The sequence below is a fragment of the Filicampus tigris genome, chromosome 12 (assembly GCF_054856515.1).
Source record: "Filicampus tigris isolate MCC_2025a chromosome 12, RoL_Ftig_1.0, whole genome shotgun sequence".
In the NCBI taxonomy this organism is placed as follows: domain Eukaryota; kingdom Metazoa; phylum Chordata; class Actinopteri; order Syngnathiformes; family Syngnathidae; genus Filicampus; species Filicampus tigris.
Genome location: NC_141228.1, coordinates 4,869,084 through 4,888,966, shown reverse-complemented (window position 1 = coordinate 4,888,966; position 19,883 = coordinate 4,869,084). Strand labels below are relative to the sequence as shown.

The following is a 19,883-nucleotide window of genomic DNA, read 5'->3' as shown; positions in this document are numbered from 1 at the left end:
CCTCGTTTTCATGCATCCAAAGTATTTTGTCGCCTGTTGCCCCCAAGTCAGTGGTATCATAGGTGGCTTCATACACAGAAATGTTGGTTTCCAGCAGGATCACATGAGTAGCTCACAAGCGATTGGACTGTTTGTGTCTAGAAATTCATTGAAAATGTTAAGACTTCTAGAAATAAAGTGTTGAATATTCATATTTATCTGTTTCCTACTTCACTAAATCATTGTTGATCAATATTGTGACGAGATCGTCAAAATCATCAGTGTCTTTACATAATGGAAAGCAGCACTGGGCAAAATTTGACCTTAATAAAAAATTTTCACAACTCTTTTGATGAAACATTGACTTACAAGTAGTTGAATGGGACTAGTCTGTATCATTTAACTGTCACTAAGCAACTTTGAGGAGGATGGGAACAAACCTGGTACACAAAAAAAATACATATTTCCTGAATCGCTTTACGGCATACTCACTTCCTCCTTTCGCTATAAGGATGGAAGTTGATTCGAATGTCTACGCGCTATTACTGGTGTCATGGCAGAAGCCCCAAAACAAACCAAAAAACAAAAGTATTGTTTAAACTAAATTAGATTCATTACCTCATCGCTATTCATCTTTCACACAACCACTGGAAATAGACATGTAATTCAGTCCAACTTGCAGGCCAGACTTTTGTCAAAACACTACTACAACACTAGCACATGGCGCCGCCATAATCAACAAAAACTGACATATGACACAGTCAATAATAAAAAAGTAATACGATAATTCAAGGTCATTTGAGCAAATGTGTTATTTCTGCAGTGTAGAACAAATTTGTTATTTCCCAAGTGTGTCAAACTGGTTGCTCTTGCTTGAATCAGTAACCAACTAGTAGCCCTAACTATTGAGAAAATGGATGGACATTTAATCTCTCCACTGGACCAAATATTTTACCTGGCCACTTTACCACTCTGTCTGTCTATCTCACTGTCTATCTGCATGTCTGTCTGTTTCCCTCTCCCTCTCTCTTTCTTTCTTTCTTTCTTTATCTCTCTCTCTCTCTCTCTTTCTCTTTCCTTTCTCTTTCTCTCTCTCTCTCTCTCTCTCTCTGTGTGAAGTATTCTCCGCTCACTCATGGCTCTTGTACTCAGCTCACTGATAAACGGCCTCTGTCTCTCAACTGACGTGTAGCGTTCTTTAGCTTTTTAGCGGATCACAACAATGCAGAGGGTAATCTATTTCCTGTCTTATTTCTTCTACATTCGTTCTATTCACCTCAGTTCCTTCGGTCTACCATTTTTCTCTGTCCTTTTGGGACACTAGATGTATTTAGAAGATGGTGTGTGTGTCCGTGTGTGGGTGTGTGTGAAAACTACACAAATCAACTATATATCTAAAAGAAAATGGCCTATAGAAAGGTAATTCCTGCTTTTCCCCCCCTCACGTTTGAAGACTGTAGTACTGTATTTCGTGCAGTTGCCAAATTCATAAATTGAGAAATAAACAAAAGTATGCAATACATCTCCTGCATGTTGTTTGGGTGGGAACATAATCCCATAGTATTCATGCATTAATTATAATATCAATAATAAGCACTTTGGCAACATATCTAAGACTGACAAGTTAATGTTTAAATTATGTGTCTGAACTTTCTTTTGGTGTTTCTAATATTTTGCCATTAGAAACGTAATTCTTTATGATGCAGTGCACTTGCTTAACACTGAAACCTACACAAGAATGGGCTCTTTGCACATAACACAGTGACATCATATCCGTTGCGGGTATTATCATTTTCCACTTCTGCACACTATGACAGCCATGTATCCATAATGTCTAGTAAATAGCAAAGTATGAGTCTTAAAATGAAATATTTTGTTCCCTCTAAACGCAACACAAAAAGTAACGTGGAAATGATTGTGTTCCAATGTGCACGTTGTGATCCAAAATTAACAGTGTTTAAGCGACCATTGATTTTTACGTTTGAATTAGAAGGATTTGCCACATCCCATGATAACATTAAATTCTATAAAGGAAAGATGGGGAAAGGCTACTCATAAGGTTAAGATGCCCACCTTGAGGTTTTTCATCTTTCATGGATCTGAAGCAGAATGCGCAGCCACTCTATCCTTATTTGATATCAATGATATAAAACATACTTTAAAGAGAACTTAAATGACAGAGAACACAACATGAGATGTTTTTGTCTTAATACATTAACGCGCACATATTCTATCACTATTATGGGATTGTTTGTTAGCATCTTGATGACCTATATGAAGAATATAGAATACAATACAATGCAATTTTATTTATATAGCACAACAGCTACAGCTGTAACAAAGCACTTTACATACAACAACAAAAATTGCCACAATACAACAAGCGAAATCAATAAATGAACACAAAACATTGTATACAATAGACACCGGAAAACTGTCAGTCTCACTTTGGATCAAAAGCCAAAGAATAGAAATGTGTCTTTAAACGGGTTTTAAATATGGACAGAGATGGGGCTTGCCTAACATTTAATGGAAGGTCATTCCAAAGGGAAGGACCAGCAAAGGCCCGATTCTCTCGAGGTACCGCTTAGTCCTCAGCACCTCGAGCAGCGCCTGGTCCGCAGACCTGAGGCTCCGGGAATGTGCGTGGGAGAGGAGGAGTTCGGAGAGGTTCGCCTGGGCGAGGCCATTTAAAAACTTGTAAACAACTAGAAGCATCTTAAAATGAACCCTAAAATGCACTGGGAGCCAGTGAAGGGAGGCCAGAATTAGTGTCATGTTTTCCATCTTCCTTGCTCCAGTTAGGAGTTTAGTACCTTCCTGACTGTGGATGTCAGAAGAAGCAGGCATTTTAAAGCCTTTTTCTAATTTGCTATTTGGTGCTTTGGTGGAGGACTTCCAAAGATGTACTTGCAAAGATGTCTATAATGGATAATTTGAGCAAGTCCTGTAAACACACACACACAATTATTCAAAACCGGAAAATCCCAAGTTTTGTTTCATCAATCATATTAAGTGCAAAGAGCCCGTTAAAGCTCTCAAACTGGAGTGGTGTTCGCACCATTAAGATCAGTTTAAACTAGGGCTGTCCCAAATGATAATTTTTCTCCCGATTGATGTATCGACTATTTTTTACGATTAGTCCAACAATTATTTTTTGGACTAATCCAGCAATTTTTGGGTTGACGATTATTAATGTACAAATCCACTTTTGAAGATTTATTTAAAATGCTTTATTAAAGTAAAAAAAACAAAAAAACTTTAGAAATTAAATGAACAACTCTTTTAGGCAAGCATCATGACTGTGAACATGAATGAGGTATTTCTCTGTCCATGCATTACAGTGAAACAATGTGTGAGCTCATTTTAAGCAGCCCAAGTATAGCTAAAAAATAAGTAACTCATACATGAGGAACACCCTCCACAAATGCAATGGGCCTTGTGTTCTGGACAATCATTTTAAGGATACTTTGTGTGATTTGAGATGCTCTTTCTGACGTGCATTCCTCTTTTATTTTTTTTATTTTGGGGGCGGGGGGACTGTGTAATATCAGTCACCTTAAGAATAGACAGATAAAGCTGAGCGGATATTGAAATTTATCACAATAATTTTGAAAAGGCATACATATATTTAGTGCAGTCATGGACTATGGTAAGCCGGCCAGTGTTTCCTCTAGGTTTTTTTTTTGTTTTGTTTTGTTTTGTTTTCAAGCAGCGGAAGCAGGACATCGTCCTAAATACGATGTGCATGCTGTGTTGCGCCCAGGGTCTGCACAAAGACGGTGAGACCGAGAGTTTTCCGGGGCAGCCGCGGTTTAGATATATAAACAGATGTCGCGTGTTACAGTTTGTGGGTACATAAAGAAACGGAACCAGTTACGTAACCTGAAAGTACCAACACAAATTGACTGGAGTGAAATAGCTAACGTAAGCCCCATAATGCACAAAGCTGAAACACAACACTGTAATTTTGACTGCAACCCGCAGAAATGAAGCTTAACGATGCACGTTGATAATACAGCTGCATAACAGCAACTTCAGTAAAACCGAGTCATATTAGTTAGTAGTTACTTAGATGAACTTACAATCCTTTTTGTATTCTGTCGTCTTCCAGCAGCACCTGGGTGATGTCCCTTCAGGTGTTCGTTCATCACTCGGCTTTACAAAGGATACAGACGACTCGTTTGACTTTTCGTTGAAATATGTCCATACTTTGGACTTTCTTGTCAGCTTTTTAGCTGCTTCGTGGTGCCGCTCTCCTCTTCCCCGCCCTGAATGCACGAACCGGTGCGCCGCCATCATTTATGCTGTACTCCTTTTTTTTTTTTGTTCTCCTTTCTTTTCTGCTGTGCGCACTTGTTTACAACTGGCGGTATGCACGTGTTGATGCATTACCATCATGGACACTCGACCGTATGTGCGTGCCGATGTAGTTACGTCATCAAACTCTTCGTTGACAGTATGTTGTGCGGGCCGACGTATTTATGTCATCGGTGACATCGAATATGTCGACTAGCCGGGACAGCCCTAGTCTCAACTATTCGATTTTTACCGTACTTTTGTTACCACTACCTAAAGCCAAAGTGAATGGTCAAAAGTATATTCATATCTTACTAGGGTTAACCTTTCTGGGCATACTGATGAGAAAAAATACACAATGTCTTGGCAAAATAATTTTTCTCATTTTGGGACAAAGCAATTTAGTTTCTGTATTTACTGTTTGTGTCTTAATAGGACTCTTACGCTGTCCAGGGATGCAAAAGGTCTTGTCCAATTATTTGTTTCACCTTGCATCATTCTCCTTGAACTAGAAAGCAGACTGCTTTCAAACATGAATAATACATTTTGCTCGAGGAAAGTCATCGTCAATATAGTATAATACTTTGGTATTTACTGCTTGAATGCTAACTTATAATGTGTTTTACAATGACAATTTTTTATGTTGCACTTGGTGTTAACTATTTTTCTTAGGAAGGTGTACTGTCTTTGAGATAATGTTTGGCTTCGTAAAAAGGCCCTCACTCTGCAATTTTTTGTTAACAGTTCATCAGGCAGAGGTCTGTGCTTTATTACAGTGCTATTCTAGTTCCATATGAGTAGACAGGAAATTATGTCACTGCTTTTAAAAGTAATAAAGGACCAAAAGTCAATAGAGATATCTTCATCTGAAGTGACGGTGTTCCTTTAGCTATTATTATCAGGGCACATATTTTATTTCCTTTTCACTTTCACTTTAGGTGTGTGACAGAGTGAGTAATTTTAATGGCATGGAAGACAGCACTGACCTTCACCTTCATTTAATGGTCAAAAAGCATTGTCCTAAATCACGGCCTCATGAGAATGTGTTGAGCACTTGCTGTTTGTATGATGAGTGGATGTGGAGGAAAAACAGGTTATCATACGGAATTCTGCACAACATTAGTGTCAAAAAAAACAAACACACACACATGTAATGGAAGCCATTTTAGTCTTCTGTTGTATCACTCAAATGAGTGTTGCTTTGCTTTTATAGGTTTCGTCCAATTGTGAACCACTTGCATTACAGATTATCTATTTGTTTTCTATACCACTTGTCTTTATTCGAGGCATTGGTGAATTGGGGCCTATTGCAGCTGATTTTGGGCGGGAGGTAGGTTATTCCGTGGGCTGGTTGCTAGTCTATCGTAACTAAGGGTGATCAATACCACTTTTTTTTCAGACCAAAATTCAACTCTGGAGTAGTCACACAATACATTGCATACATACAAACATGAATTGTTTGTATAGAACACATTTTAAAATGAGTTTTAATAGATTAATGGTCTTCCACTTTTCCACCTATTAAGGCACTCAAAGCGCTTCACACTGACCTACTGATGACTTGAGCATCAGTGCAAGTGTGCGTTCAGTATCTTGCTCAAAGACACTTCCACATGCTCTTAACCGCCGTGGGTGGAACCCACAACCTCTGGGTTGGGAGACAACCACTGAACCATGGTTGTGAATGATGACGCTTGCTAAATAAATCTCTCAATTTCTCTTTTTTGTCCGCTTCCGAATACCCACTTGACCTTAGTGAACGTAGACATTTCTTGTTGGAAATTGCTATTCCTAAAAGTTAAGTTTCATCTTGTGTAAGAAAAGTCTTTGCGGCAATAACTGTAAATTCATAAATATATTCAGAATGCATTGCGGTGCTCAAATTTTAATGAATGTATGTATGATTCCTCTCGACAGCAAAGAAGACATGTGCAACCACAGATTTTGCCTGCAAGAATGGACAGTGTGTTCCTGCTAGGTGGCGCTGCGATGGGGAGCAGGAGTGTGCAGATGGTTCGGATGAGGCTGATGCAATCTGCAGTAAGTAGCTGACAGACCCAATGCCTGTAAAAGAACAATTCCATATACTGTAGATGAGCAACACAGATGGCGGGAAGGCCATGAACTTGCTCTGGGTTGTCACTTCACACACACAAACAAACACTGTATTCAAGCGGCAAGTCGGTCTACTCAGACCCCCACAAAGATTATATTTAATCATGACTTCATTCCTCATTTAGAAGTGTTTACATAGTGTTTTTCCCATATACATATACAGGGGGTCGTGGGTTAATTACCAAATTTGTACACAAGTTATAATGCTATAGTTTATCACTAACCTTTGCTAACACAGTAGTAAAGCCATACTTATAGTAAATATTGGAATGGAAAATGCTTATAAGCCATAAACATAACGCTGTCAAATGAAACACGGAAGGTACAGCAGTTGCTGAGCATGCCTTGTTGTGCCGCATGAGGTCATATTCCTATGGCGCTGGGCAAACTAGTATCTTGTGAGCATTTGTTACCTCAAAACGTTGTATTGTGGCACCGCCGTATGCTCAGTAAAACTTGAACGTAGAACATTTTGAATTTCGATTGAAAATAAACCCATATAATTTAGCACACATGCACAATTCAATGATATCTAATTTAAGGGATGGGTCAAGGCTTCTTCCTTGCAAACTACAACAATAATACAATAAAACATACATTTGAATACCTCACTGAGTGGATCCAACCTGAGTATCATTGTTGTAAAGGAACAATAGTAATTTAAAAAGAAAGTACTTGTCACAACACCCTTTCCAATTAAGTTACTTCCTCTGTCAGTGTGAGTTGATATGAGCAGAGATGCATCCACACAGAGACACAGATGCTGTTCCTCCGGCAAATTGAGGTGGTTGTTTGGGTTGCGTGTCCCATTTTTCTGCAATCAGACCTACCGTGCACAATTCACAATACTTTAGCACATTACTGCATCTTATTTATGCTGCTGGAGCACAACACATGCTTTGCTCATGACAACTGCTGTGAGTGAAAGAAATGTTGGCTTCATTCACACCAAGCTAACACCAAGGTGACAAAATGATGTCTTTGCTCTGGTTAATTCCATTATTAAAGGGTGAGTACTCAGATTATATTCTCAACCAACATTCCTTTAGCCGAGATATCAGTACTAAGGTCTACACGTCTTAATGCATCTTAATTCTCAGTTTAATTGTGGCTGTAGTCTGGGGATTTCTCAGTGTAAATAACCGCAGCACTTAAAGTGTGTCTGCCTTTGTCTGTTCTAAGTCAATTGTAGCCAGTGTTGATAGCCTTTGTAATAGGGCATTAATGTACAAAGTAATTAAAGGGCTTCAAGCACATTCCTCCCCTTATGGTCAAATTGAAAAGGGCCACTCACTGCTGCAATTTAAAAAATTAATGTTGGACTGTTTGAATTTAAACCGTCTCCTCAGCATTGGTCAGAGGTTAGTCGGCACTAATAACAAAGAGGTGTGCCGAGTGTGAGAACAATTAGGTTATAGTGTGTGTTTACATTGAATTGCCAGCCGTTACGTTTTATAGATGGCACACTAAAGGGCAGTAAAACCACTGCCGTACAAAAGACTATTCATGCACACCACATGCTATGGGGTTGATCGTTAAGGGCTGTTCTTTTTTTTTCACTTTGACAAATTCATGTGGAAAGAACGACCTCTCTCTTTAGAAAGCACTTATAGTGTATTTATATATATATATATATATATATATATATATATATATATATATATATATATATATATATGTGTATATATGTGTATGTATATATATATATGTGTGTGTATATATGTATATATGTATATGTATATATATGTATATGTATATATATATGTATATATATGTCATGTCATCTTCCAAACCGCTTATCCTATATAGGGTCGCGGGGAGTTGCTGGAGCCTATCCCAGCCGTCAATGGGCGAAGGCAGACTACACCCCGAACTGGTCGCCAGCCAGTCGCAGGGCACACATAGACACTGTCACTGAGCAGGAATCGATCCCACGCTGCCCGCACACAACTCAGGCGTGTGTACCACTGCACTATCAGCGGACTCTGTATATATATGTATATGTATATATATATGTATATGTATATATGTATATATATACATATATTGCAATGGGTATATATATATATATATATACTATATTATCATTCAATCAGATTTACTTCACAGAACTACCTAGCGGCCCTGATGCATCCATGTGAGCCAGCCGTCATCCCATCTATATATTGCTAGGCCAATGGCGAAGCAGTGCTCTGTTACCGTAACAACCAGGTGGCATAGCCTGAGCTTCGCAACACAGAGGCTCAGCGGATTGCATTAACCCATTGCAATTCTCCTGGTATTTTTACCTGAGCGCCCAGGCGAACCAAAACTGTGCCATTTGCGTGATCCCATTGCAACCATGTTCACATACGTAGGAGAAAAGGCTGCTATTGTGGAGTGCTTCAACAATCATGAGTTCTAATGAAAAGTAAGACTTGGCGCTATCATATCCTACATCCAGATAAAAAAAAAAAAAAACGCAAAAACAATCAAAGCAGGTGACGCGACATGACACGCGCTGATGCTGCTGCCGGCGGCTTTGAAAGTGTGTGTTACACAAGTTACGCACGGCGTTCGTTTTTGTTCAAAAGAGTTTCCATGTTTGTTATTTTGAAGAATTTCATTGGCCGTTGAATGCGTCAATCACCAGCTTAGCAAGTTTGGTTGTGACTGCAAACATAACTGGCAAACCGTCCATATGCAGGGGTGGTACTATTTACGCATGTAATATGTTCATTAGCTGTTGTTGAACTCCTGACACAGGAAACATTAGTTTATTGGATCAAGTAAGCAATCAATCAAACATAAGGTCCAGCCTATGTTTGGAAATCTCGTGTTGCTAAATCCGCCGAAGCTAACTCAATCTACGATGGAAAATATGTCCGTATGTAATATGTATCTAATAGCAACCTGTAACGGTTGCAGCAGCTAATAACGTGGCTTTATGATGTCAGGCTTGTTGTGTTAGGGCGCTGGGTGTGTGGAGGGCCCAATTGCAGAGAGGGAGACAGGCTGGCAGAAAAGGCGATCGTTTTATTGAATAAAGGTGTAGCAGGGAGCAGCGGTCCAAAGGTCGGCAGTCCCAGGTCAGGGAATGGAATGGAATCCAGTTGTTGGCAGGGCACAGGTCTGGCAGGCAAGGAACAGGGCAAAAACCGATCTGAACCAAGCAGGGAACAAGGCAGCGTCAGGATTTGCAAAAAAACACTTGGTAGCAACTAGAAAAATGGCTGGATGCACAAACTCGTGAATGAGTGAGTTTATCTGGTGGAGTCAGGAACCAGCTGATGAGGTGGAGTCAGGAACCAGCTTAAATACCACACTGATGGAGATTGGTTTCACCTGGCCCCAGCACCACTTGTCTCCTTGCTCCTGACAAGAGACACGCCCACACACGCGCACACACGCGCGCACCCCCCCCCCCCCCACACACACACACACACACACAGGGAGGGGCTCAAGGCACAGAGCCCGGAGACCCAACATGTTGTGGACTAACTATACTAGACCCTTGTCGACGTAATATGATCATTGATAATGGATTATGAAATTGTGTCGGACATTTGAGGATGAAATGGTGAGTTCCATACTTTTTGTGTGTTAGCGATTGTTTTGACTTAAATGTTCGCCGAGCCTGCAGTTGTGATTGTATATAATGTTTGGTAACATTCGAATCTGCGGAAACTCCATTTTCTACCCATATATAACATGCCCAGGAATGCTTTGAAGTGTTTCAGTATGTAGTGAATGTAGTGAATGTCCCGCGGCCACGACGCCAGCGCCCCACGGGTGGGCCGATGAAACGGCAACGCAATCTCACCTGTTAGACCAGTGGTCTAGATTTCACAGATGAATGTGTTACAAAGTACATAACAGTGGGGTAGTAGTGTGAAACAACTGGCACATTTTCAGAAATAGGCACAAAGTCAGTTTTCCATAATGCATTGCCTTTAATACAGTGCAACGTCAGTAATTGAATGCCTTGTCCATATTATTAACCCACTAAACCCTGAAGCCCCTCGTGAGACACCTCTCTAAAACCTACAGTCGTCTTTGGAGTCACCCTTGAAAACCTGACATTTTCGCCACCTACAAAATGATTAATATCGGCGCTCCTGTAGCAGATACAGAAACATAATTCCAAAAATATTTGAGAGCTTAGACATGTGGCTTTCACATATACCCGAGTTTATTAATCTTTACTGTTTCAATCGAAGATGCAAGTGAAGCACAATTTTTAGTTTAAAAAAATCGAGTGGTAATTACTAATTACCATGCAGTGTTCTCTTACAAAGACGTTGAAAGTGTCATTGTCTACGAACATTTCAACCACACATCACGTTTGGATGGTTTCACGGCTTTAAAGTTCGCCAACGTGTCATCCATATCACTGCCGTGACTTATACCAGAGCTCCCGCGAATTCATGACACCGTCACATGTATATTCTGATGCATTTCATTGGCTAAGAGACCGAGAAATGGATTAAAAAAAGAAAATGATGTTTACGCTCTCCCAGCCTTAAAGGGAGAAACAAGCAACTGCGCTCCCGGCGCTGTGGTAGAAACGCGGGGAATGAGCTCCCGTCCTTAATGGGTTAATATATGATTAAATCCAGTTAAAACATTGGTAATTTTTTTTCTTTAAATGTTGACTGGGGATGATTGTTTAAGGGGGTGTTGGAAGTTGAGTTTTGACTGTCAGTTGGCATTTCTGTCTTGCTCATATTAATCAACAACAACCAGCATTTTCTCAAAAGACAAGCCCAGAACTGAGCTGAACTTGTCAGTCTTATCACAGAACTTCATGTTGGTGTGACCACAGGCTAAATCTCTTATTTGACTCTCAAAAAGGGGATCAAAGACTGTATGTGTGTCTGCGTGTGCGAGTGCCTGTGTGCATGCGTGTAACAGATACAGTCATCACTTGTAGGCCTGGGCGATCATGAGAAAAATATTAATCACAATTATTTTTTTTTATTGGTATTAAAATCACGATCAATAAAACTTATCATCCATTGATTTCCATTGAAATCCAAATAATTTTCTGTTCAACTACCAAGACTCAACTACTCAAAACTACCATCATACTATCATGTCTATTCATCCCTGTACATTGAACACTTTTATTCTTGAACAGTATTCTTTTTGTCAAGTTAACAATTACCTTGTAAATATCATGTGAAATTAAAGCTTCTCTCATGTTAATTCTGATGCATCCACACCTTTGCTGCATTGCATCTTCACACTCATTCAAATCACGATCAAGCATGCCATAAATGTGTGGAAATGTGTGGATAATAACACATTTTTAAAAAATCCCTCAGTGTTTGAAAACTCAACTTTAAAATGTAATGTTGAGTTTTCAAGGACTCTCGTTTTTCACTGAGTAGGAAGAATTTGCCTTTGAGTATTGTTATATTACCTGTCTGTATGTGTTCCCTAAAGCGTTTGGGTGTGAATATGTATTATTTGAAGAAATATCACTCCCGGAACTCCATGCTAATTTCCCATTAGCATTTTAAATGGTATTTTACATTGACATTAGCTTTAGCACTGGCGGGGTTTTAAAACGAAGCTTGACCTGTATTTAAATATATGTGTAATTATTTTAATTGTGTGTTTAGTTTGAAAGTAAACTCCAACTGCAGTTTTAATACACAGTTTAAAGCATACACGGGAAGGCAGATTCAAATACACGTCACACTTTTGCTAGATAAGCAACACAGTGCATTCAGGGTACTTTTACAATGTTGGGACGTTGGGAACACACCGCACCATTCGTCACATTAATCCTTTTTCTCAGATTTTATTTTTTTTTAATTTTAAATACACTTTATGAAGTAGATTGTAGCGATGGTGAAGTCTCGCACTTCCGAGAATGCTTATTCAAAGTTAACTGTACTGTCTTCTTAATTGTCTCTATTATTAATTTGTAGATACCTTAAAGAATTCAAGCTGTAAGCTAATGATGGTTTTATAAGCAGCTGCTTTTTAATGCCATTTACCGCGATTTATACATGTTGCGATTAGTCAACTAATCGCGATTACTGTTGGTGATTAGTTGATTAGTAAAATAATGGTTTAATTGCCCAAATATTGTGTTTTTTTTAATATATCAGCTGAATCATATACAGCAATTACATACATTATATAATTATATATTCCAAATTTGATTGCCCAATCAAATTTTAAATATGCCTTAAAAGTTACACAAAAACTTAGAAGTTATGTCATGTCATGTCATGTCATCTTCCAAACCGCTTATCCTATATAGGGTCGCGGGGAGTTGCTGGAGCCTATCCCAGCCGTCAATGGGCGAAGGCAGACTACACCCCGAACTGGTCGCCAGCCAGTCGCAGGGCACACATAGACACTGTCACTGAGCGGGAATCGATCCCACGCTGCCCGCACACAACTCAGGCGTGTGTACCACTACACTATCAGCGGACCTTAGAAGTTATCATTTTCTTTAATGATTTTCTCATGAGACATATGCCCTCCTTATTTGTGTTTTAGAAGTGTTTTTGTGTTTAAAGAGTGTTTTAATATACTAGTAGCGCAGGGTTATTTTTAAACATTTATAACGGTTAAGAATGTTGAAATGTTATTTTTAAAACTTTCAGAAACGTTTTTTTTTTTTATGGTGATAGACTCTGCACTGATTCATTCAACGACTAGGAAAACTATCTTGAAAGCTGACAAAAATTTAGATCAACCTGTGTGTTGGACCTTCAGATTTTCACTGTAATTCGCAAAGGTATAATTTTACTCATTATTATCCGTTAAACTTTAAAGTTGAAGTCAACCCAAACATATTTTTTTCAAGAATATGTTCCCAGCTGGCCCACTAGTTGAAACACGGCATTCTGATTAATTTTGCGTTTGTGGAATATAAGTTAAGCACCAAAATACATTTGTTTTTAGTCATCTCTGGGGGCGGCCATTTTGTCTTTTGTCGACTGAAAATGACATCACAACCGCTCACATTGATCAATCACGGCTGATCTGTTTTCTGAATTTGAGCCATGATTGGTCGTTGTGATGTCATTTTGAGTCGACAGAAGACAAAATGGCCGCCCGTAGAGATGGCTAAAAAAGAGTTGATTAACACTTATCCCACAAACACAATATTTATCAGAATGCCCTGTTTCACCTAGTGGGCTTGCATAGAACATATTCTTGAAAAAAAAAAATGTTTCCGTTGACTTCCACTTGAAGTAGGAAGTAATTTTTGACATATTCATGAAATGTATTTGCGTACCGTTAATTTTATATAGTAAATAATTGAATCATATTTATCATATACAACGTATCACATTGATGACTTCGTTGACATGTTATTTGGTATTATTTTGGTTTTAATCTCACAGCTAGCTGACTTAATGTTTATCTATCAATTGGGGACTGCTGGCATTTTCAGAGTTCAACTTCCTTTTCAACACCGTCTAGATATGCGACTTTCATAATCTTAATTCTGTCCTCATTTTTATACCGTAATTGTCCCATAACTAGGGGGCGCTAAAACATTTGATCAAACCCTCTTGCATTATATTATTTCATTTATTTAATCATTCTTATCTTGAACTTAACAAAGGGACAGGTAAACATCCCTCCATCACATCGCCATGTAGTACTTTAGCCTCTCTCCTTTTAGTCCTGTCTGTATCACTGTAGGATCAAGGCTTTGTGATCTAAGTTCACCTTAAGTATAAGGCCTTTTATTGAATTGATTTGCCAGCTAAGGGGTCGATGTGCTGATCCCTGCAACCTCTGCTGACTACAGATTAACTATGGACCTGCAGTGATGTTTCTGAAAACAACATAGACACAAACACAGGCTCACTTAGAGACACAAACACTGTAATTTTACGTCTGAAAAACAATCTGGGTTGAGAAGATAGCTGTTTGCAATCCATCCTTTCTTTATGAGTGCTGCATTATAACACTTTTGAACCTTCAAAGTCGAATGCCCCAAAAGTGGTACAATTTGGAATTCAAGCAAAGTTTTCAGGAAAAAATAAGAAATTGAAAAAAAAATCTGAAAATCAGGTCAAACATATACCAATCTACCAGTGTCGGTAAAGAGCAAGTCTTATAATAACCGTACAACCGTAAGTGGAACTACTTTTGTCATTGTAGTTTAGTATTGTACTTAAGCGAAGTACGCATTTGCTGATTTTTAACATCTTAACTGATTTCTGAAATATGACTGACCACACACGATGAGGTAAACATTGCCACATGTTCTTACTGCTCTTGTTGTGTGTGGCATACTCGAGAGGACCAACTATGCCCACTACACATGTACTATAGTGATATCTCCATCAACTATCTTTGTCTTCTCCCTCAACCCAAGTCTGCCATATTACCAAGACTGTCCTGTGGGAAGCAGCATGATATCATATGTCATGTATAAGGTACATCCTTATACATGGCGTCCAGACCGCAGTATGTAATACTGCACAAATACTGTTATCAGGGGCACTAAATATATTGATTAGGGCTTGCGTGTTCACGCATCACACTTTTGATCGAAACAAATCATTTTGACATGTGCAGATTGACCAAATATATCGGAAATAGTAGTAGAAGAAGAAGCCGAAGTGACTTCTGTGTCAACAAAACATTGCTCCGTCCTTTTCTTCTTTCAACGTTTACTTTATTTTGCGTATTTTTCCTGTTTGCACTGTTACGTCGAGTTAACACTTCCTAATATCTTGTGCCCGCTATGTCTTTCGCTCGCTCTGCTTCTACCAGCTTGTGGGAATAACAGAAACGCGTATAGTGACGTCACAGACATGCGCAGTAAAGATGGTTTGTTCAGTCAACATAAACCAGCCCTCTCGTTCAGAATAAAATTTTGATAGGAGTGGGATTGATTGGGTCAGAATATTAAATGGAGTGCGTACATTTTTATTCAGATCAGGCTTTTAATCCGAATAAATGTGTCCATGTAAACGTAGCCAATGACTTGTTGATGGATCTCAGTGTACAGTGATGCCTTGAGCTGCAAGTGACCCAACTTAGGAATGTTGAGAAACAAGCCGACGATCAGCCATTTGTTGTTGTTGTTTATTTTTTTTTAGTTTTTATTTTTTGCTTTGAATTGCTACCACAAACTACGGATATGAGCACTCTGTGGTGGCAGCAGTGACTCCACTTATTTCACACCAAACCACAGTTTGGCCAATAGTGAGCAACTTTTCATAAAAAAGACTTTGAGCTGTTTATAGCCTCACCAAACACAAAATAATTCAGTTATGAAACTGAAACATGCACATAGCTTGCATCTAGTATACAATGGGAAACACCATAGCCACACGGGCTAAAAATTAGCTTTTATATCGCGGTGTTGTTAGTTAGACTTTAAGCAATGAACAGACAATATAGTATTATACACGCATATAATATGTATCCTCTGTGAAAAACGACTGTTAGTGCCACACTGATGAGCTGAGACGTCTTAATGAACAGTATTTCCATCTGTCCATCTTGTACTGCACCTAGGTGGCAAAGGCACAATGTGTATTGCAAGGGGAAGTGTGACCAAACTTGATTTCTTTTCAATTGTATTTGATTATGCAATTACTTAATGTTTGTATTACATATAATATTATAACGTGCTTTATTTCTCATTAAAAAAACCCTCTTAATTTCAATTGGAAAAGATTATTTCAGACACGTGTTTTGACTTGCAAGCATGGTCAAGAAACACATAAAACTCGCATTTCAGGGCAGCACTGTGTTCTGTTGTTTACAAAACAAAGTGCAACGGACGTTAAGTCAGCTTCCATTCATACTGTGTGACTATCAGTGCTTGTTGGAGTTGTAGTCATGCAACTTTGTGTGTTTGTGCGTGCGTGCGTGGGTGTGTGTGTGTTTGTGTGTTTGGTTGGCTCTGTCAAACTCTACAAGGGGATTAACCTGAGCCCTTCTCACCTAGAAAGTCTCTCAATAAACAGGTTCAAGATGATTGAATTGCACCGCCAAACACTCAGTTGACCTCCTTCACGGACATATTGAGCTGGAATGGAACACCCTTGAGATTTTCTAATGACTGTTCAAAACTTTTGTTGTGGACTTCTTCTGACATTGTGATGTGCAGAACTGATTTTGAGTATTTTGGAAATGGTTTTATAGTGGAACCTTGAACGGGATCTGAATGGACAGAAAATAGTATCCAGTCCACTCAAACGCCCCTTTGTGCAATAGCTGTCACTCAGGTAGTTACAGAAATAGCCGCTGTTTTTTACTGGCATTGTGGCACAATCAACAAAGACGGCGGGACTCGTTCTCATTCACTTGAATGGACTTGGCGATGTACGCATCGCTCAGGAAATTCTTTACAACAAGCTTCACTATTTCATCCACAGGTACAAATGAAATTATAAATATGGTATATTTCAACAAACACGACTAATTAATGAATCTTTATCTGCAGTAAACAATATTAGGTCTACTACTGTATACATTCTAATATATTAAGATAAAGGCAAATGAAATATTAATTAATATTAGAAATAAGAAGTATCATTAACAACCCGTTGCGATTCTGGGGTCCCGAACTTCCCGACGGTGGAACGCTATATACAGAACAACTTCAAAACATGCCAGAGCATGTTATATATGGTTAGAAAACTGAGTTTTACACTTGCAGGGGTAAACTTACTAAATACTTTGATGTGCAGTCTTGTAAGCATTCACCATGGCAACAACATTCTGCCAATATAAAGTATATGCTGTAAATTAGCAGAGGTGGGCATTTTACGAAATTTTGCTGGTCCGTCATTCGTCATCCATCACCGGCCAAGGTACCCGTCATTCGTCAATCACCCATCATTTTTCGTGACAAACTGAATTGTAATTGTTAGTTAAATCCGTCAGTTAGTCCACCATCTCTTATGACTCTCCACATTGTTTCACAGCTGTCTTTGGGTGGTATTACTGTACAATGGTACTATTTAATTCCTGAAAGACTTTGTATACTTATATGTTGTGTCTTTGTTTATTGTTGTTGCTTATTCCTGCAATAGTAGTGTACCATACTACTGAAGACAAATTCTGCCGCGACCCAAAAAAAAAAAAGTGTCCGTGATTGACGTCGCTGCGGGAGAGACGCTAACCGCAGAGGCTTTTTAAGGATCATTAGCTGGCTAATTTACTATTCGAATACGCTGTGGACACGCTTCAAATGCGCTAGTAGAATTTACCCAACTGCGTGCTTCCTTGCATTGCAAGCCCCCGGGGTTGGATTTGTCGTATTGTATAATTATTTGGGTCCAATAATTATAGAGAAGAGAAATTATAAAGAAGAAGTCGCAGGAGTCGTAGTCAAGTTACTTATTTATTTTGCACACTTCCCCTCCTTCCCGGCCTTCAAAATAAAACTATACCAGCAAACCACTATACACCGCAGGTTTGCTATGGCGTATTTCCGGAAGTAGTGAACACCAGAAAAAGTGCATGAACTCCACCTTGATGTGCTAGCGTCTGAATATACTCCTGGACACAGATTGTTTTGAAACAAGTCGGGGGGCGTCGCTTCAAAAAGACAGCGACAACAATGCATATCGTGCCTGCTACAACCATAAAGGGATGACTAGATGATGCATTTAATTTTATTGCAAAAACGATCTGGCAGGTGGCGGCTAAGGGGAAACGTGGGTGAGTAGCTTGTTTGCTTTTAGTGATGGAACTTTGCAACAGCAGCAAAGAGCTGCGTGGGTCATCCGTCTCCGTGTGGGAAACTGTATGTCATCGCAACATGTGAGACAGCAACGTGCGCTCAAGCGTGTTTGTATTTCCTCATTGTCACATCACGTAACCCACGCCGCCCACCTGCAACTGGGGCATACCATTACAAGAGGGGGCGGAGGGGCAATACCATAACCCCTATAACAGCAGTTGTCGCTCGCACAGACGCGGGAGTAGAAAGAAGCCTAAAAAGAAGCCTTTCACCGAGTAGGCTGAGATGATTTTCGCGAGCACGTCACACACATGAGGGCCGATTAGTGGGCCGGACTAAAATCATCTTCCGGCCATGCTTAGTCCAGCCATTTAAAAAAAAAATTGTCACCCCCCAGCCCTCCACCCCAAAAATGGGTATTCAGCCGGGCCGGAGGGTCCGGCGCAGGGACGGACTGCCCAGCTCTGCAAACTAAAGTGCATGTTACAACAGTAATTCAAACATATACTTCAACATATCCAACCTTTCCTATTTCACAAAACATGATATGTAAAGATGTGGACTGCACTTTTTAAACACTGAACTTATTTTGACTGTGTGTGAATAAATAATCATCACACATGCTTAAGTTTAGGATATGTACGATTATACCTGCTCATATGTCGTAATATCTTTAGATTTCAAAGACGGATAAGAACCTTCAGGCATTACAAGCGGCAGCTGCTGCAAGTGACTACTCTTCCTCAATTAAATGAGAAGTAACATCATTTCGTCTTTCTTAAGTTCCTTTCATAAAGTCAGACGATGCAACGTTCAGCCATGTACAAAAAAAATGTATCCTCCTAATTTGTGACTGTAGACAACTTTGCAGGCGAGCTGCCATTTTCAAATCATTTGACTGGATGACTGCATTTTGATTGGTCACTGCTCAAGTAGCGCGTGCACACGGAGTGAGTCAAATTGCAGCCTTTGAAATGATCAAAATTGCGTTTTATCATATCACAATAAAATTGCAAATGTAATTGTTCAGCCAATTACAAAGTGAGTGCCAACTGCCACACACAATAACCATGTTTCCTTCCTGCAGGTGGTCCTGGTGTGTTTAATAACAGCAAAATGCAGTTATATAACATGCACAACCCACTCCTCTTATTTAAAAACTGGATGCAACAAATGGGCTTGTCTTTTGACTTGTACAGTGCTTTTCCACCTTCAACGGACTCGCTTTACAATGACTCCTCAATCACTTACTGACAACATAAAATCCGGAAAAACTGGGGGTTCAGTATTTTGCTCAAGGACTCTTAAACATGGTCACAAGGGCCGTGGATCGAACCCACAACCTCTACCACTGAGCCATGCCGCCCCCAACAAAGCAGATGGAACTTGTCAATCTGATAACTTCGAGTCAGCACTTTTCATTACCAATTTTATTTGACTGCATTAAATGACAACAAAACACAAACCAAAAGCAAAAAAAAAAAACGATAAAGTGGTGTCATGAAGTTTATTGAGAGAACTATTTATACATTCATTCCAATGCAGTTCCCTGGACGCTGACCAGGGAACTGCATTACTGCAAATTGACACTGTCAAAGAGGTACACTTAATAATGAATGTTGTGTTGTGTTGTGTTGGTTGTTATCTGCAGTGTTGTAGAACTACACATATTACATATTCACGCATAGGAACTGCTCTCTTGGTAAATGAAGTGCAGTCCTCCACCACAGAACGTCCCTCTTTAATTTCTATTGGAAATAAACAGCTGCACCACCCACTAAATAAAATGTACTTTGCCATTGTTTGTATGGGTTTGAAGCAG

At 39.4% G+C, this 19,883-nt stretch overlaps 1 protein-coding gene across 3 annotated transcripts in view; it reads left to right on the top strand.

Moving 5' to 3' along the window:
- The window catches only part of lrp8 (low density lipoprotein receptor-related protein 8, apolipoprotein e receptor), a 204,428-nt gene that overhangs the window by 71,215 nt on the left and 113,330 nt on the right, over positions 1 to 19,883 (top strand). For all 3 annotated transcript variants that reach the window (XM_086046436.1, XM_086046437.1, XM_086046435.1), the window contains exon 3: positions 6,196 to 6,318. In XM_086046436.1, the coding sequence (XP_085902562.1) occupies positions 6,196 to 6,318 (123 nt within the window). The remainder of the gene's footprint in view (positions 1 to 6,195; positions 6,319 to 19,883) is intronic.